Source organism: Oncorhynchus nerka, linkage group LG1, assembly GCF_034236695.1.
Source record: "Oncorhynchus nerka isolate Pitt River linkage group LG1, Oner_Uvic_2.0, whole genome shotgun sequence".
Taxonomy (NCBI): domain Eukaryota; kingdom Metazoa; phylum Chordata; class Actinopteri; order Salmoniformes; family Salmonidae; genus Oncorhynchus; species Oncorhynchus nerka.
In genome coordinates, this window is record NC_088396.1 from 21,971,715 (window position 1) to 21,992,448 (window position 20,734).

Sequence of the window (20,734 nt, forward strand, 5' to 3'; positions counted from 1 at the left end):
AACATCAGCTCTCCATCAACCCCCACACATGCAAGAGGGAGCCGCGCGGCAGAGAGCGCAACAAGAGAGATGGAGACAAGAGGTTTCCACAGCACAGTCAATGTAAGAGGGTGGGGGGAAGGGAAGGAGATAAGAGGGGTGCAGTTGACCTTGAGGTCACTTTGAGAGATGCCTGTGGAATACTGAGCACCTGGCCCACCCCTTACAGCTCCTCCCACTCTCCTCTCTCCTTCTCACCTTATTGTCAATGGTAATGCCCACCGGATGTGACACATCAACGACAAATACCCAGAATAAATCCATTTTGGGGTGTGAGCAGTGGAGATCGTCTGGAGAGGCCCAGGCGCGACGGTGTGTGGCTGTTATTTGACCGTTTGCCAACATTTGTCACCAATTGAAGATTAACTTCCTTGGATTCTTTACAGAATCAAATGTTGATAGTTTTACTTTGTGTGTTTTCTTACCTGACCCGCTCTCTGGAGTCTCCAAAAGTCTCCTTGAGTTCTTTGAGATCTGGGTAGTAGCTGGCAGGAGGAGAGATCAGCTCCAACAGACCTGAACTGAACTCTGTAGAAAACCTGGGATAGACACATGCACACGTTGTCATCCTACTTCTGTTCTCGCTAAACCGCCAGGGGGTTTATCAGACAGGAAACATCACAAAGACAGGAAGCTTAAGGACAGGAAGTGATGTCACTCACTCTTTCTCCAGTCCAGTAACCACGCTATGGACGTATTCCGTGTCCATCTGCAAAGACCGAATATAATATTATTTGCATATCACAGTGTGTGTTTGTTTATATATATATATATATACACACACACACACACACACACACACACAGTTGAAGTCAAAAGTGAACATACATTTAAACTCAGTTTATCACAATTCCTGACATTTAATCGTAGTAAAAATTCCCTGTCTTAAGTCAGTTAGGATCACCACTTTATTTTAAGAATGTGAAATGTCAGAATAATAGAAGAGAGAATGATTAATTTGAGCTTTTATTTCTTTAATCACATTCCCAATGGGTCAGAAGTTATAACATACTAATTGAGTGTATTTGATAGCATTGCCTTTAAAATTGTTTAACTTGGGTCAAACGTTGCAGGTAGCCTTCCACAAGCTTCCCACAATAAGTTGGGTGAATTTTGGCCCATTCCTCCTGACAGAGCTGGTATAACAGAGTCAGATTTGTAGGCCTCTTTGCTCACACACACGCTTTTTCAGTTCTGCCCACAAATTTCTATAGGATTGAGGTCAGGGTTTTGTGATGGCCACTCCAATACCTTGACTTTGTTGTCCTTAAGCCATTTTGCCACAACTTTGGAAGTATGCTTTTGGTCATTGTCCATTTGGAAGACCCATTTGCAACCAAGCTTTAACGTTATGACTGAAGTCTTGAGATGTTGCTTCAATATATTCACATAATTTTCCATCCTCATGATGCCATCTATTTTGTGAAGTGCACCAGTCCCTCCTGCAGCAAAGCACCCCCACAACATGATGCTGCCACCCCTGTGCCTCGCGGTTGGGATGGTATTCTTTGGCTTGCAAGCATCCCCCTTTTTTCCTCCAAACATAATGGTCATTATGGCCAAAACATTCTATTTTTGTTTCATGAGACCAGTGGACATCTCTCCAAAAAGTATGATCTTTGTCCCCATGTGTAGTTTTAAACTGTAATCTGGCTTTTTTAATGGCGGTTTTGGAGCAGTGGCTTCTTCCTTGCTGAGCTGCCTTTCAGGTTATGTCGATATAGGACTCATTTTACTGTGGATATTTATACTTTTGTACCAGTTTCCTCCAGCATCTTCACAAGGTCCTTTGATGCCGTTCTGGGATTGAGTTGCACTTTTTGCATCAAAGTACATTCATCTCTGGGAGACAGAACGTGTCTCCTTCCTGAGCGGTATGACGGCTACGTGGTCCCATGGTGTTTATACTTATGTACTATTGTTTGTACAGATGAACGTGGTACCTTAAGACATTTGGAAATTGCTCCCAAGGATGAACCAGACTTGTGGAGGTCTACAATTTATTTTCTGAGGTCTGGGCTGATTTATTTAGATTTTACCATGATGTCAAGCAAAGAGGCACTGATATACATCCACAGGTATACCTCCAATTGACTCAAATTCTGTCAATTAGCCTACCAGAATCTTCTAAAGCCATGACATAATTTTCGGGAATTTTACAAGCTGTATAAAGGCAGTCAACTTAGTGTACATATACAGTGAATTATAAGTGATATAATCTGTCTGTAAACAATAGTTGGAAAAATTACGTGTCATGGACTAATCATATATATATATATATATATATAATACACACACACAGCTCAAAAAAATAAAGGGAACACTTAAACACAATGTAACTCCAAGTCAATCACACTTCTGTGAAATCAAACTGTCCACTTAGGAAGCAACACTGATTGACAATACATTTCACATGCTGTTGTGCAAATGGAATAGACAACAGGTGGAAATCATAGGCATTTAGCAAGACACCCCCAATAAAGGAGTGGTTCTGCAGGTGGGGACCACACACCACTTTTCAGTTCCTATGCTTCCTGGCTGATGTTTTGGTCACTTTTGAATGCTGGCGGTGCTTTCACTCTAGTGGTAGCATGAGACGGAGTCTACAACCCACACAAGTGGCTCGGGTAGTGCAGCTCATCCAGGATGGAACATCAATGCGAGCTGTGGCAAGAAGGTTTGCTGTGTCTGTCAGCGTAGTGTCCAGAGCATGGAGGCGCTACCAGGAGACAGGCTAGTAAAACAGGAGACGTGGAGGGCAACAACCCAGCAGCAGGACCGCTACCTCCGCCTATGTGCAAGGAGGAGCACTGCCAGAGCCCTGCAAAATGGCCTCCAGCAGGCCACAAATGTGCATGTGTCTGCTCAAACGGTCAGAAACCGACTCCATGAGGGTGGTATGAGGGCCCGATGTCCACAGGTGGGGGTTGTGCTTACAGCCCAACACCGTGCAGGATGTTTGGCATTTGCCAGAGAACACCAAGATTGGCAAATTCGCCACTGGCGCCCTGTGCTCTTCACAGATGAAAGCAGGTTCACACTGAGCATGTGACAGACGTGACAGAGTCTGGAGACGCCGTGGAGAATGTTCTGCTGCCTGCAACATCCTCCAGCATGACCGGTTTGGAGGTGGGTCAGTCATGGTGTGGGGTGGCATTTCTTTGAGGGGCCGCACAGCCCACCATGTGCTCGCCAGAGGTAGCCTGACTGCCATTAGGTACCGAGATGAGATCCTGTGAGAACATATGCTGGTGCAGTTGGCCCTGGGTTCCTCCTAATGCAAGACAATGCTAGACCTCATGTGGCTGGAGTGTGTCAGCAGTTCCTGCAAGAGGAAGGCATTGATGCTATGGACTGGTCCGTCCGTTCCCCAGACCTGAATCCAATTGAGCACATCTGGAACATCATGTCTCGCTCCATCCACCAACGCCACGTTGCACCACAGACAGTCCAGGAGTTGGCGGATGCTTTAGTCCAGGTCTGGGAGGAGATCCCTCAGGAGACCATCCGCCACCTCATCAGGAGCATGCCAATGCGTTGTAGGGAGGTCATACAGACACGTGGAGGCCACACACACTACTGAGCCTCATTTTGACTTGTTTTAAGGACATTACATCAAAGTTGGATCAGCCTGTAGTGTGGTTTTCCACTTTAATTTTGAGTGTGATTCCAAATCCAGACCTCCATGGGTTGATAAATTTGATTTCCATTGATCATTTTTGTGTGATTTTGTTGTCAACACATTCAACTATGTAAAGAAAAAAGTATTTAATAAGAATTTCATTCATTCAGATCTAGGATGTGTTATTTTATTGTTCCCTTTATTTTTTTGAGCAGTAACACACACACACACACACATATATAGTGAGTTGCGAGTGTGAGAATGCATTTCCCCACACCTCTCCAACGAAGACGATGATGACACAGTCAAGTTTCTCCTCAGGTGATAGCTTGTCGATGAGCGAGTGCAGAGTCTCGGCCAGGTACGACTTCACTTTCCGCTTTACGGTAGGAATACCCATCACCATGGAGACTAGGCAGAGATGAGAGGCCCAGGGTAAGAACAGGGTCAGACCATAGAGGAAGAAACACAGGCAGAGAACAGGACGTGTTAAATGTGGTAACGGCCAAGTCACATTGTATTACAAGAAAACAATCATTTTCAGTTCTTGGAGGGCAGAAGTTCAACTAAGGAAATAGAGAGGGCAAGGGAGATGGGTGAGACGGCAGATTGTTATTCTCCTGGCTATCAGTCCTATTGTATGTGTCCTAAATGGGGAAGAGACGGTTCTGTACCTTAGACGGGGAGATTCACTGAAAACCACACTGGAACGAAAGACTGTATTACAGACACATTACTCCATTTGTATCACACAGACACAATAGGCCCAGGGATCCCTTCGCTGGGAAAGAGGGGGGTGTGTGTGTGTGTGTGTGTGTTGTACTCGATAGCACTCCGCTCTTCATTCTCACTGAGGACCACATAAAATGTACTCCCTCCCTCGCTCCCACTCTTTCTTATTTTAGACTGGAGAGTGTGGGATGTTCGCCTTCCAAATATTCAAATTGTGGGTCAGAAAAAAAGGAAAACATTCTTTCTCCCCAAAACACTACCCATTTGCACCAGGAGTGAGAATGAGAACCGGGAGTAACACAAAGAGTGACTGTAGCACTATGGTACAAAGCCTCACGTGCCTACAGTGTGTGGGTGTTTCATCTCTATTATGGGGCTAATATGGAAAGCAGCTCTAGGACAAACACGGGAAAATAAGGGGGAACGGTTGGGGAAGACAATACACAGAGAGACGGAGATGAGAGTGGTGGACTGATCTGGACAGCGTGGCGAATCAATCCACGTTTTGCTTTGTTGCTCCACACAGCAGAGAACAGCACAGACACAAACTGGACCAGGAAAGTAGGTTGAGTATGAAAGGAGAGAGAGTGGGAGGGAGAGGAAAAGAAAGAGAGAAAGAAAGAGAGAAAGAAAGAGAGAAAGAAAGAGAGAGAGAACGAAAGAAAGAAAGAGAGAGAACGAGAGAAGATGGTGAGAGGGAGAACAAGTGTAAAGGGAAGCTAAAGGGACAATGGGGGAGGGGGGAACAAACCATCCCTCCAGTTCTGTCTTTACTTCTCATGCCATCCCTCAACAACCCCCCCCCCCATTATCTCTCAGAACAGAACCCTGATCATCACATCCATCTGGGCCTCCTCTGACAGAAGTAAATGGTGATTGGTGAGCTGACGTCTGCACAGAGACAGAATAAGGGGGGGGTCCAGGGTGTATAGTAAGGCCTGGTAGACAGAGGAGTGATGCGTTTGAGTTTAGATCCTAGACAAGGGGTCATCAACTAGATTCAGCCGTGGGATGATTTTTTTCTTAAGCGGATGGTCAGGGGGCCTGAAAATGTAATTTTCGGAGCTAAGAAAACTTAGGTGACAAAATAAAACCACCCGCGGGCCGCTACATGGCAATCACTCATTCCCACACAATTATACAAAACAAGACAAATTTACCTAAATAAAACCTGAACACATATGAATAGATGTTCCCTATGAGTCATGCCTAAAAGACAGGCTGGAGAGAATCACTCCTACTCCCATTCTCAGATCTTCAGCATTTAATTTCTCTCTCCATCTCACTCTCTGCATTCTGATGTCCCAATTTGCACTGCTTTAAATAACCTTAATGTCCCACACCCTCACTAAGAGAGAAATTGAGGAAGAAAACAGAAAGTGAATGAGGGAGGATAGAAAATTAAATAGACTTACTGAGAGGGGGGAGATTGAGAGAGGAGGGCAGGTAGGGCGCTCTTGACCCTAAAACCAAGTTATTGTTCACTTGTTAGATACTAACTGAATTGTTAGATACTACTGCACTGTCGGAGCTAGGAAGACAAGCATTTCACTACACCCGCAACAACATCTGCTAAATACGTTTCCATGCAGTATGACATGGCATGTTGTGTTAGCTAATCTAAATTGATCCTTTAAAATGGCTAATTGATCATTAGAAAACCCTTTTGCAATTATGTTAGCACAGCTGAAAACAGTTGTTCCTAATAAAGAAGCAATAAAACTGGCCTTCTTGAGACTATTTGAGTATCTGGAGCATCAGCATTTGCAGGTTTGATTACAGGCTCAAAATGAACAGAAACAAATAAAATTCGTCTGAAACTCCTCGTCGGTCTATTCTTGTTCGGAGAAATAAAGGCTATTCCATGTGAGAATTTGCTAAGAAACTGAAGATCTTGTACAACGCTATGTACTACTCCCTTCACAGAACAGCGCAAACTAACCAGAATAGAAAGAGTGGGAGGCACCGGTGCACAACCGAGCAAGAGGACAAGTACATTAGTGTGTCTAGTTTGAGAAACAGACGCCTCACAAGTCCTCAACTGGCAGCTTCCTTAAATAGTACCCGCAAAAAAACACCAGTCTCAACGTCAACAGTGAAGAGACGACTCCGGGATGCTGGCTTTCTAGGCAGAGTTCTTCTGTCCAGTGTTTGTTCTTTTGCCTATCTTAATTTTTTAATTGGCCAGTCTGAGATATGGCTTTTTCTTTGCAACTCTGCCTAGAAGGCCAGCATTCAAGAGTCGCCTATTCACTGTTGACGTCGAGACTGGTGTTCTGCGTGGAGTATCCAATGAAGCTGCCAGTTGAGGACTTGAGGCGGAGAAAATTGTATTTGTCCAAATCGAGCTAAGTACATATTATTGCAAGAAGCGCTCAAATAAGTTAAGAGAAACGACAGTCCATCAATACTTTAAGACATGGTCATTTGATCAGGAAAATTTCAATAACTTTTAAAGTTAATGTGCAGTCGCAAAAAAAAAAGTGCTATGATGAAACCGGCTCTCATGAGGACCGCCACAGGAAAGGAAGACACATCAACATCAACTGTTCAGAGGAGACTGCGTGAATCAGGCCTTCATGGTCAAATTGCTGCAAAGAAACCACTACTAAAGGACACCAATAATAAGACGAGACTTGCTTGGGACAAGAAACACGAGCAATGGACATTAGACCAGTGGAAATCTGTCCTTTTCTCTGATGAGTCCAAATTTTAGATTTTTGGTTCCAACCGCCTGGTCTTTGAGAGGCAGAGTAGGTGAACAGATGATCTACGCATGTGTGGTTCCCACCGTGAAGCATGGAGGTGGTGGTGCTTTTCTGGTGACACTGATTTATTTAGAATTCAAGGCACTCTTAACCAGCATGGCAACCAGAGCATTCTGCAGCGATTGTCCTACTAAGCAGATGGGATGGCTTATCATTTGTTTTTCAACAGGGCAATAACCCAACACACCTCCAGGCTGTGTAAGGGCTATTTGACCAAGAAGGAGAGTGATGGAGTGCTGCATCAGATGACCTGGCTTCCACAATCACACCGACCTCAATGGCTTCCACAATCACACCGACCTCAACACAATTGAGATGGCTTGGTATGAGTTGGAACGCAGAGTGAAGGAAAAGCAGCCAACAAGTGTCCAGCATATGTGGGAACTCCTTCAAGACTGTTGGAAAAGCATTCCAGGTGACTACCCCATGAAGCTGGTTGAGAGAATGCAAAGCTTTCATCAAGGCAAAGGGTGGCTACTTTGAAAAATCTCAAATATAAAATATATTTTGATTTGTTGAACACTTTTTTGCTTACTACATGATTTCATATGTGTTATTCATAGTTTTGATGTCTTCACTATTATTCAACAATGTAGAAAAATAGTACAAATAAAGAAAAACTCTTGAATGAGTAGGTGTCCAAACTTTTGACTGGTACTGTATGTGAGCGAGCAAATGTATGTGTGTGTATGTCTCACCTCCAGTGCGGCCCATGCCCACCTGGACAGCGGGGTGCAGACTGCCCTCATTGTTGAGCAGGTGAGGCATATGGTGGTAGATGTTCGGCACCTGAAGGGGCTTCCTACTGGCCAGCTCCTTCAGCAACTTCTGTGTCTCATCTGCCATAACAATACAAGAAGGAATCAGAGTTGGTAGAATGGTTGAGAATCATAAAGTTACAACTGGTAGAACAGTTGGTGGTAGTGGTGGGGGGAGTTAGAGGTTCATGGTCATTTTACTTCTAGTCCAGCATTACTAAAGGGCTGGGTAGGATGGAGATGGACCACAGCCAGAAGGCAGCAGTCGGAGTGAGGGGAAAGACACTATTATATAAGAGGAGAACTGAATGATCCAGTCTACTCAACCTGAGTTCCCAATTAAGAAAAGGGTGATGTTTGCATGATTCTTGATGTGGGAGTATATTGTGATCAGTGACCTGAAACTAGTGAATGGAGATCCATCCTGTGTATGGTGTGCTTGTATTACTATCTTTGTGGGAATCGGAAATCCCCCAAGTCCCCACAAGGATACTAAAACAAGGAAAATTCCCCCGTCCCCACGAGGACAAAGGTTATTTTAGGCTTAGGGGTTAGGTTTAGGGAAAATAGAAATCAATTTTAGATCCCCACAACGATAGTAAAATATATTGTGTGTGAGTGTGTACCTGAGAAGTTGATGAGAGCGTCCTTGCTGCCGTTGGTCTCAGCGATGGCCCGTCTGAACTGCTCCAGGATGTTGTTGAGCTCTGAGGAGCGCTGCAGGGTCCGGTGCTCAGCCACACGGAGGCGCTCTTTCAGGGCATGGAACTCCCTCTGGTACGCTACCAACTTCTCTATAGGGACAGAGAGGGGGAGATAAGAGGGGGGAAGGATTAGTTCTCCTGCTCTTTATTCCAACATTAATCTCACTGTGTCCCAGCATAGGCCAATAGTCATGTAACAACTTCGAATACAAAATAGAGCATTAAGTGTTGTAAGAATCTTTACAAACTGTGGGGGCAGTATACGTCCCCCTTAGTGCTGTGGTAGTAGACAGTGGTGTCATATCTAGGAAATACTGAGTGTTATGAGAAACCCTGTTCCTGGTATTGTTATCTAGACTGGTGCGAGGGAGGAATGAGAATATTGAGGGGAGGTTGTGGTCAGAAAGGAGGAAATTGAGGGGGGTAATTTTACTGGAATTAACCTCTGCTGTTTGAGGTTAGTGATGCAGTGCTCATGCCTGGGTTTTACTGAGAAACCAGCCTGTTACACACGGTCTTTGTTTGCGTGCATACACAAGTGTGCATTTATATACAGTTTGTTATTAAGGCACACGAAAGTTCACATGTTCAAGAAAGCATTTCTGCCACAAAACTTTTTATTCTTATTTTTTTAAATGCTTATGTTCAAAACGTCTCCTGTGAAGTCGTGACTTGCGACATACGCCTAGTTTCCTGAAACGGGTCACATATGTATGCGTGTGAAAGTGCAAAAGAGCAAGTTTGCACCTCAACCTTCCTAAACCCTAGGCAACACACGAGGAGGATTAGCTCCTCTAAGACAACACTTTTACAGAATTCACTCAAGAAGCTAGATCACACAGGGCAATGTGGAAATGTCAATGTCAATGTACAGTAGTTATTTGTGTGTGCCTACGCAAGTGCGTTCGTGTTCTCTTCTACCTCACTCTCCTTTTCACTCTTCCTAGTACTTCATCTAGCTCTCTTTATCCCCCTCTCCCTAAGGTTGTTGAAACAGAAAAAAACTTGATGTTAAGCATAAAGTAATACGTGGTTAGCTTGTCCCTAGTGGCTGGTATTAAAGACATCTAGATTCATGACATTGCTGTTTGATGTGTGTCTCACACCCAAACTCACTCCCCAACCCTCGCTCTACCTCGTTCTCCCTCCTTCCCCTCCCTGGCTTGCCCGGTTGTCCCCCTTTAACCCCAGAGAGGAAGCATGTGCAGGGGAACACCCAGGATCAACAGTAAGTGGCATCACTAAGGAGGAAATGCTGAAGAAACTGCCGGTTCTGAGACGGAGCACACAATGAGAGAACACACCACTCCAACAGACAGGATCAAGTCACTCAGTCTCCTGGAGTTATTCAGTCTCTGATAGGATCAATAACACACCCCTACACCTCTGTTGATAGTGAAGAAAACTCCCCAAATAAAACAGTCTTTATGATGTGCAGTCAAAATCACTACCACACATAGGCTACTAGCAACATGAACCACACTCCCAAAATGCCGTTGATGACTTTGTCCGCACCTACTTCCTACTGTAACACTGACCTCGTGTGTGTGTGTGTGACCTCCATACCCCTCACTGATTCATGCTGCTGACGGTGTGTTCATGAGTGCTGATGAGGTACTTGTACAGTTTTAGTGTGTGTGACAGTATTTATGTGGGTGGCTGAGTTAACTTGACGCTGAAATGTTCTCACTACCCCTCTCTCTAAGTGTCCTATATCTTGAGAACCAGGCATCTCACCAAAGTTCTCATCAGGTCAATTGATTTTCTCAAACCATTTCACAGCAACACCCTGTATATGGATAGGAGTTCCCATACAACATGTTGAGACTGGCACAATAAAGAAATAAAAAAAATCAATCAAGACATCCATTAGTGCTTTGTTTGGTGGCTCATACCCATTAGAGTAAAAATGGAGAATGTGTGAAGGGGAAAGCAGTTGACGTGGCGTGCGTCTGAGTGACTGTCTCCCAGTTGGAGGTGCACCTACAACCTCCTTGCCATGCCACAATGCCTTGCGGCTGTGATCTTTCTGCCTGGAGCACGGCAACACGTTTCTAAGCTACTTTCTTAAAGTAGGTCAGCCGTTCCAAGAGGGAGAGACAGAAATCTAGAGAGAGAATGCTGAACACAGAACAGAGAAGAGCAGTCAAATCAGTCTCAAAGCCACTTATCCCCAGGTTAATACAATGGAATGTCTCCATCTCATCTGATGTGGAGGTGAAAGCTAAATCAACTGACTGACAGCACGAGTCAATCCCTCTGAAGTTAAAACACACAGCATGAACAGGTTGCCATTGCAGAAGACACAGGTCACACACACTGCAGTAGTTGTGGTTATTGATCTCTGATGGTGTTCCCGAGTGTAGCGGTGTGTCGATCCAGTGCGGGCTGATCTTGTGACGCTATAAGGGATACAGCCTATACACGCTGCCGAAGAGAAACCACCTCCCCACCACACATACTTCTACCGTTTCAGCCTCCAAGAACAAGACTCCTGACAGAGCTTAAACCACAGCCCTAAATCTCTCTCACCTTGGACTGGATGGTATACCGTATTTTACAATCTACCGGTATTGATGCACGGACCGGTTTGGGTTTCTACTTTACCTTTAACGGTATTTTAATGTTTGATTTGTTAAATGTGATATGCCGTGTGTAATGTCCATTTTTATTGTTCACTCCGCTACGTTAGTCATCCCTCTGTCTCTCTCCATGCCGCTTTCCACACAGACGTAGCCCCGTCCCGGCACTCAAGGACCGCAAGTTGTTGCTTCAAGAGGCACTTGTGTTCAGTCTACATGGTCAATGCAGCACAAGCAATAATGTTCATGACAACAATGCCGTTTCCACTTCGCTTCTTAATATAAATCCACTAGCGACTATATTTTTCACTAGCTATTTTGTATTTTCTTAGCAAGTTTTAGCGAAATCATGTTATCTAATAAATGTCAGAGTCAGAGCAAACTTATCTAGCTAATACAGCCTGAAACCAGTGCTGGTGTCGGCCTATATCAGCATGTTTGTGGAAAGATATCTTCTAAATCAAGAGGAATAGGCAAAGCATGAATATGTTGGCTACTTGAAGATAAATTTAACGTAGCTAAAGATTATAGGGTCCCCTAGGAAACACACCCTTACTTTGGTTCCTAACCCGTCACAATAACTTCTCCCTGGCATTTTGATTCGTTGTCATGTCAAACACTTAAGTGCCCACTATATATTTATATTCTAAGTGTAGAATTAACATTCTATTTCCATGACAATAGTTCACCCAAGGATGTGTTTGTATAGTGACTCTGGAGTGCGTAGATTCGAAGCATTCTGCTCTCGGAGCGTTTAGAGCACACACTGGACGCTCTGGCCGAGGAGTAGGTTTGATCCAAGTGTTCTGACCTAACAAGGGCAGTCAAGCACCCAAGCTAACTGGCTAACGTTGGCTAGCTACTTCCAGACAAATGAGAACTCACGGACCATTTTACTTACCACGTACTCCAACTGCTTACCACCTCCCTCTGGTTTTCCCCTTAAATATGAACTGTTATATGGAGCATTGGTGACTAACTGTGATGTTATAATTTAATTCTGTTTTTTTACAGACTTTTACTGACACCAGTCATATCCAACCAGGTTGTGCGCTCTGGTACACTCAGACCAGAGTGCTCTGAAATCAGAGTAGATAGCCAGAGTGAATTTATGTGGCAGTGTAGAAATGATCTCAAATGAGTGCAGAATATTCTGAAAATAATTTTTGGGTTGAATTGAACAGTTTAAAACAATCACACACTACTCAAAGCAAATTCAGAACTATTATTCAAAAACATAAAATAGTCAAGAACAAAAAAATACTGACACATTTTGCCCATATTGTGAGCCCTACTGTCACATGCCCATCTTTTGCAGTAGTTGTTTTGAAAACATTAAGCAAAGGTCAAATGGTTACGCTTCTCAGAATCTCTCCCCCTCCTCCGTGCACACAGTGGGAAGAGTGAGTGGCTCGCTCACACAGCAGCCAACAGCGAGATGAAGACAAGCAGATCATTTTATAGCAGGAATCAACATAATGCATAGGCTATTACTGTTGACAGAATAATGGTTTTTCGAACAAAGACATCTGCAGAACCGTTATTTAGGCATTTTTCGGTATATTGTCCCAGCTCTACTTCGCACTCACTCCATCTCTCACTCTAATCCCCCCCCACAGATGTGACATGGTTGGCGTGTGCCAGTAATGCCCTCTCGTGTCACCATGCCAAAATCCTTTGCCCTTTCAAGGCTGGCGCACACACACACACTCAGTATCCCGCCATCTGTCCCTGCTCCTTCTACACTTCTCACCCTGCTCTCTGTCACCATCTTACATCTCCCTTAATCCACAAACAAATGCTACACCAGCCAATGGACTTGTGCACTATAAAATGAACATCACCCAGGCATGACCATGAGTGAGAGGAAATTACTGCATCACTGTGAAGCAAGGTAGTTCCATATTGCTGATTGTGTAAGATCAGAGACAGGCTAAATAAAGACACAGAAAGAGAGCAGTAGGAAACATGTCCACTGTTCAGTCAGGCAGCTGCATTAAAGGAAAGTGGTGGTGTGTGTGTGTGTGTGTGTGTTCAATGCTGCCCATGTAGTCAATAGGGTACAAGAAAAACCCTAAAACTGTGACAATTGTCCCGTTAGTGAGGAATGCAGAGGCAAATGGGAACGGGAGGGATGAATGAAGAGCAGACGACCTGGGAAGAGGAAGATCATGAAAAAAATGGAGTGTTAGTGAGGCTGAGGGACTGTGGACACTTGTTCTTGTTTATCAAGAGTTGAGACCAGTGTGTGTAAAAATGAAAACACATTTAGGATGGAAAAACACTGTCTAAACTAAAAATGACTTAAACCAGATATAAAGTACAGTGACTTCAGAAAGTATTCACACCCCTTGACTTTCTCTACATTTTGTTGTGTTACAGCATGAATTTAATAATGGATTGAATAGAAAGTGTGTCACTGGTCTACACACACACACACAACCCCATGTCAAAATGGAATTCTATTTTTTGAAATTAATAAAATAAAAAGCTGAAATGTCTTCAGTATTCAACCCCTTCGTTATGTAAAGCCTAAATAAGTTCAGGAGTAAAAACTTGCTTAACAAGTCAAATAATAAGTTGCATGGACTGTGTGCAATAATAATGTTCACCTTGATTAACCTTTTCATGCACAAGTTCCAAAAATATCGACAGTCACCCGTGTGTGAGTTCTCATGCGCGTGATGTCAGGATGCTCTCACTTTTCCAAAATATGATTGTTATGCAACAGGATAGTTACCTGTGCTGCCCTCAAACCAAGGCACACTGCCTGCTCATTATATATAGGCTGTTTTAAACTTCTCAATTTCAAAATATTTTCTAACAGTTTGAATTGAGGTGTGTTCCACCTTCTCGTTAATTCACATAAGAAGTTGCCCGTTTCACCGTTGCGGACAATTTACGTTTGAGGCTTTACTGGAGATGGAAAACTTCTCTTCAATGAGAGCCTAAGCACTTCCCCAGTGTTTCCCCAGATCAAGTATGAAGACATTGCGCATCTCTGGGCAGAACAGGCCGTGCACAAACGTTTCCCCCCAGCACATTTTCTGCCTGGTGCCCGCATTGCCTTCATGGTTGCTTTCCTTACAAATTGGACTTTGAATACATGTGCATTCCTTTCAAAAGTAAGTGGCTTATTTTCTGTATACCGTGTTGTTTCTGCTGTAGCACACACGTATGTGTGGATCATAATGTATTTACTGGTTTTATTCACCTTTTCAAGTACTGGTGACAAAACATGCATTCTGATTCTTGCATAGATTGCAGTGGACACAGGACACGTGTGCAAAACACTTTGAGTGTTGTAATGATTATGATGAGCTAAAGCCAAGCTATTTAACAGCTGTGTGTGGCACCATTTTGTTGATATCATACAATGCATTCTGGTTGTCACTTCAGCGTCTGTCAGACCAAAGATGTTATAACAAGGGATAGTTCACTCGACTGACTTATGGTGCTTTCAAGTCAACTGAAAAATCATGACGTCAACGATCTTCAGGTTGGTAAGTCGACAAGCTAACATTAAAGCAGGAAGCACCAGTGACTCAGTCAATAAAGTGGTCAGATGACACGATGCTAAGCTACAGGAATGTTTTGCTTAGCCGAGACTGGAATATGTTCCGGGATTCTTCCGATGACATCAATCACTGGCTTCGTCCCCACAGTGACTGTACGTACATACCCCAACGAGCTAAATTACTTCTATGCTCGCTTTGAGACAAGCAACGCTGAAGCATTTATGAGAGCATCAGCTGTTCCCGACAACCCTGTTCACTCATGACTGCATAGCCAGGCACGACTCCAACGCCATCATTAAGTTTGCCGATGACAAGTGGTAGGCCTCATCACCAACAACGACGATGAGACAGCCTATAGGGATGAGGTCAGAGACCTGGCAGTGTGGTGCCAGAATAACAACCTATCCCTTAACGTAACCAAGACTAAGGAGATTATTGTGGACTACAGGAAAAGGAGGGCCGAGCACGCCCCCATTCTCATCGACAGGGCTGTAGAGGAGCAGGTTGAAAGCTTCAAGTTGCTTGGTGTCCACATCAACAACAAACTATCATGGTCCAATACACATCAAGTCAGTCATGAAGGCACAACAAAGCTTATTCCCACTCAGGAGACTGAAAAGATTTGGCATGGGTCCTCAAAGATTTCTACAGCTGCACCATCGAGAGCATCACTGCCTGGTATGGCAACTGCTCGGCCTCTGACCGCAAGGCACTACAGAGGGTAGTGCGCATGGCCCAGTACATCACCGGGGCCAAGCTTCCTGCCATCCATACCAGGCGGTGTCAGAGGAAGGCCCTAAAAATTGTCAAAGACTCCAGCAGCCCTAGTCAGACTGTGCTCTCTGCTACAGCACCTGGTGGGGTATATACAGCCCCCAATTCCAGCTTTAGTTTTTTGTAGGAAGTAGGTTAAAAAAGGTTCAGTTAGCTAGTGGATCCAGCTAAAAGTAATCTATAGAGATTATTTCACGTCCGGATGAAAAAAGTGTGCCCAAAGTATACTGCCTTCTCCTCAGGCCCAGAAGCTAGGAAATGCAAATTAGTAGATTTGGATAGAAGACACTGAAGTTTCTAAAACTGTTTCAATGATGTCTGAGTAGAACAGAACTTATTTGGCAGGTGAAACCCAGAGGACAAACCATCCAGGATTTTTTTTTTTTGAGGTCACTTTACAATGGGTTTTCTATGTGGATCTAGATTTCTAAGGCACTTGCTTGCCGTTCCTATCGCTTCCACTGGATGTTAACAGTCTTTAGAAATTGGTTGATGTTTTTCCTTTGAGAAATGAAGTAGGGCTGTTCAGAATGAGGGTCGAGTACTGTTGTGGTTGGGGCGCACGACCTGAAAGTTTGCTCCACTTTGTTTTTATCCGCTATTGAAGGCAGTTTATCCTGTCTTAAATTTGATCGGTTATTGACGTAAAAAAATACCTAAAGTTGTTTGAAATGTTTGGACAAAGATTATAGGTAACTTATTAGATCTTTTGAATTCATGTTGCGAGAGTTGGAACTGTTTTTTTTTATGGATCAAACGCGCCAAACAAATTGACATTTTGGAGATAACGACGGAATTAATCTAACATAAAGGACCATTTGTGATGTTTATGGGACATATTGGAGTACCAACAGAAGAAGCTCTTCAAAGGTCAGGCATGAATTATATCGTTATTTCTGAGTTGTGTCGCGGGATGAAATATGATTGTCTGTGTTTGTTTGATGGGGTGCTGTCCCCAGATAATCACATGGTTTGCTTTCGCCATAAAGCCTTTTGAAATCTGACAGTGGCTGGATTTGCAAGAAGTTAAGCTTTATTTTCAAGAATGTTAAATATTTACAATTCACTTTCACTGGATGTTGGTCAGGTGGGACAGTAGAGTCCCATCTAGCCTAGAGAGGTTGATACATTTAAAAAAACTTAGCCCTAGAGAGGATGAAAACCCTTTACACAAACAGACAAATGCTATTGGACAAACACTAACAGGGCTGAACTTGCTGTATGTAGGGTTGCATCATGTTGGCCTTTGCATCTTAATTAAGAAGATAATCATACAGTGATTAATTCCAGTCAATAATTTGGGATTAAAAAGGCATAGGTAGCCTAGCCTACACAATGTTACAGCCTTATTCTAAAATGGATTAAATAGTTTACCTCAATCTACACACAATACCCCATTATTAAAAAGCAAAAACAGTATTTTATACATTTTTGCAAATGTATTAAAAACACAGAAATACTTTATTTACCAAAGAATTCAGACCCCGAAATTGAGCTCAGGTGCATCTTGTTTCCATTGATCATCCTTGAGATGTTTCTACAACTTGGTTGGAGTCCACCTGTGGTAAATTTAATTGATTGGACATGATTTGGAAAGACACCTATCTATATAAATGTCTCACAGTTGACAGTGCATGTCAGAGCAAAAACAATGAGGTCGAAGGAATTGTCCGTAGAGCTCAGAAACCCGGATGGTGTCGAGGCAGAGATCTGGGGAAGGGTACCAAATAATATTCCCTAAAACACAGTGGCCTCAATCATTCTTAAATGGAAGAAGCTTGGAACCACCAAGACTTCCTAGAGCTGGCCACCCGGCCAAACTGAGTAATCGGGGAAGAAGGGTCTTGGTCAGGGAGGTGACCAAGAACTAGTCGCGATGCTGCCATCTCAGTCGGCGCTGCTAAAACCCGACCATTGCTATAGTACCTTCCAGAATGCATAGAAGGCCCTTCCCCGTCCTCCATTTGGCAAATCGGACAACAATTCCATCTTCCTCCTCCCCTCCTATAGGCAGAAACTCAAACAGGAAGGTGGGGAGGGCCTTATGAGGACTAGTCAACGCTGGTCTGACCAATAAGAATCCATGCTTCAAGATTGTTTTGATCACGCGGAGTGGGATATGTTCAGAGTAGCTTCAGAATAGACAAATATATCGATACGGTGAATGAGATTCAGGAAGTGCATAGGAGATGTTGTATCCACTGTGACTATTAAAACCTACCCCAAACAGAAACAGTGGATAAAAAGGAAGCATTCCCGCAAAACTGAAAGCGCGGAACTACCGCATTTAACCAGGGCTAGAAGACTGGAAATATGGAAGAATACAAACAGTGTAGTTATTCCCTCTGCAAAGCAATCAAGCAGGCTAAACGTCGGTATAGGGACAAAGTTGAGTCCCAGTTCAACGGCTCAGAAACGAGATGTATGTCTGTAGACCCTGCCACAATCACAGATTATAAAAGGGAAAACCAGACACGTGGCGGACACCAACGTGTTAGATCCAGACGACGCAATCACCACCACACTGCCCTGTCCCATCTGGGCAAGAGGCATACTTATGTAAGAATGCTGTTAATTGACTATAGCTCAGCATTCAACACAATAGTACCTTTCAAGCTCATCAAGCTTGAGGCCCTGGGTTTGACCCCCGCCGTGTTCAACTGGGTCCTGGACTTCCTGACGGGTTGCCCCCAGGTGGTGAAGGTAGGAAACAACATCTCCACTTCACTGATTCTCAACACTGGGGCCCCACAAGGGTGCATGCTCAGCCCCCTCCTGTACTCCCTGATCATATTGCATCACCCATCTCATATGTATATACTGTACTAGATTAATTAGGGCCGATTGCAAGTTCACAACAAACACATTTTTGGGCGCCGATTTTGCCGATTTCTTTTTTTTATACCTTTATTTAACTAGGCAAGTCAGTTTTAAGGACACATTCTTATTTTCAATGACGGCCTAGGAACGGTGGGTTAACTGCCTTGTTCAGGGGCAGAAAGACAGATTATCACCTTGTCAGCTCGGGGGATTCAATCTTGAAACCTTACAGTTAACAAGTCCAACGCTATAACCACCTGCCTCTCGTTGCACTCCACAAGGAGACCTGTTACGTAAATGCAGTTGAAGCCAAGGTAAGTTGCTAGCTAGCATTAAACTTCTTATAAAAAACAATCAATCAATCATGATCACTAGTTATAACTACACATGGTTGATGATATTACTAGTTTATCTAGCGTGTCCAACGTTGCATATAAATCGACGCAGCGCTGGGGGATGATTTAAAAGCTCATTTGCGAAAAAAGCAAAACTGTTGGACTACTGTACCTAACCATAAACACAAATGCCTTTCTTAAAATCAATACATAGCTAAATATGCAGGTTTAAAAATGCATAAATCTAAAAGAAATCCAGGATAGCAGGCAACATTAACCAGGTGAAATTGTGTCACTTCTCTTGCGTTCATTGCACGCAGAGTCACGGTATATGCAACAGTTTGGGAAGCCTGGCTCATTGCGAACTAATTTGCCAGAATTTTATGTAATTATGACATAACATTGAAGGTTATGCAATGTAACAAGAATATTTCGACTTAGGGATGCCACCCGTTAGATAAAATACCGAACGGTTCCGTATTTCACTGAAATAAACGTTTTGTTTTCGAAATGAGTTTCTGGATTCGACCATATTAATGACCAAAGGCTTGTATTTCTGTGTTATGTTATAATTAAGTCTATGATTTGATAGAACAGTCTGACTGAGCGATGGTGGGCACCAGCAGGCTCATAAGCACTCATTCAAACAGCACTTTCGTGCGTTTTGCCAGCAGCTCTTCGCAGGCACAGCGCTGTTTATGACTTCAAGCCCATCAGCCTAATGGCTGGTGTAACCAATGTGAAATGGCTAGCTAGTTAGCGGGGTGCGCGCTAATAGCGTTTCAAACGTCACTCGCTCTGAGACTTGGAGTAGTTGCTCTGCAAGGGCTGTGGCTTTTGTGGAGCGATGGGTAACGCTGCTTCAAGTGTGGCTGTTGTCGATGTGTTCCTGGTTCGAGCCCAGGTAGGGGCGAGGAGAGGGACGGAAGCTATACTGTTACACTGGCAATACTATAGTGCCTATAAGAACATCTAATAGACAACCAAGACGACACAGGAGTGGCTTCGGGTCAAGTCCCTGAATATTCTTGAGTGAATCAGCCAGAGCCCGGACTTGAACCCGATTGAACATCTTTGGAGAGACCTGAAAATAGCTGTGCAGCAACGCTCCCCATCCAACCTGACAGAGCTTGAGGATCTGTAGAGAAGACTGGGACAAACTCTCCCAAAAATAGGTTTCATACCCAAGAAGACTCCGGCTGAAATCACTGCTGAAGGTGTTTTTAACAAAGTACTTATTAGTAAAGGGTCTTGAATACGTAGATGTAATTATTTAAAATAAAACAAAATTGTAATACATTTTATAGAAACCTGTTTTTCTTTGTATTTATGGAGTATTGTGTGTGTGAAGTTGAGGGGGGAAACTATTTTAATACATTTTAGAATAAGGCCGTAACCCAGCAAAGTGGAAAAGTCAAGTGATCTGAATACTTACCGAAGGCACTAGCTATTGGATTTTCCATTATTTCTGTTGCATTTTAATTTCGGGAATAGGCTGGCTTGTCGGGTACTCCATTTTATTACACCACCCCATTTTCCCACATTAATTCAGCGTTCTGATCAGGAACAAAAACTATTGAAAAGTGAGGTGTGACTTTGCATTGAGACTTGATGCGTATGCTAATCCATATGTTACGTTAATGCCTACCATTTTAAATTCAGACCTTCCCCTGCTTTAATTTCTTCACATTCACAACAGGAAGTTAGCAGCTTTGCCATAGCCTACTTGTAAATGTATGTTTTTTTTTCTCCTTTTACTGTGAATAAAAAGTTTGCTTCTCAAAACGTTGTCAGATATGTTCTGGTAATTATGAGCTGACTAGACAAATCCATTATTTGTTTATACAGGTCCTAAGAAACATTTTAAGACTAATCAAATATATATCAAGAATTATTTTTTAAATAGCAGTGTGCTACACTGCATTCCCCCAGGCTAAATGTCCATCGCCACAAAATGCTTTGGCAAGAACAGCTCAAGAACAGATTACTGCAACTCGCTGTTGGCTGGGCTCCCTGCCTGTGCCATTAAACCCCTACAACTCATCCAGAACGCCGCAGCCCGTCTGGTGTTCAACCTTCCCA

The 20,734-nt window shown here is 43.5% G+C and overlaps 1 protein-coding gene across 1 annotated transcript in view; it reads right to left on the bottom strand.

Moving 5' to 3' along the window:
- The window catches only part of LOC115118840 (alpha-1,3-mannosyl-glycoprotein 4-beta-N-acetylglucosaminyltransferase A), a 55,988-nt gene that overhangs the window by 8,755 nt on the left and 26,499 nt on the right, over positions 1 to 20,734 (bottom strand). The window contains exons 3-7 of the mRNA XM_029647665.2: positions 8,546 to 8,713; positions 7,860 to 8,000; positions 3,939 to 4,072; positions 702 to 748; positions 465 to 578 (exon numbers count right to left, since the gene is read on the bottom strand). Of these exons, the coding sequence (XP_029503525.1) occupies positions 465 to 578; positions 702 to 748; positions 3,939 to 4,072; positions 7,860 to 8,000; positions 8,546 to 8,713 (604 nt within the window). The remainder of the gene's footprint in view (positions 1 to 464; positions 579 to 701; positions 749 to 3,938; positions 4,073 to 7,859; positions 8,001 to 8,545; positions 8,714 to 20,734) is intronic.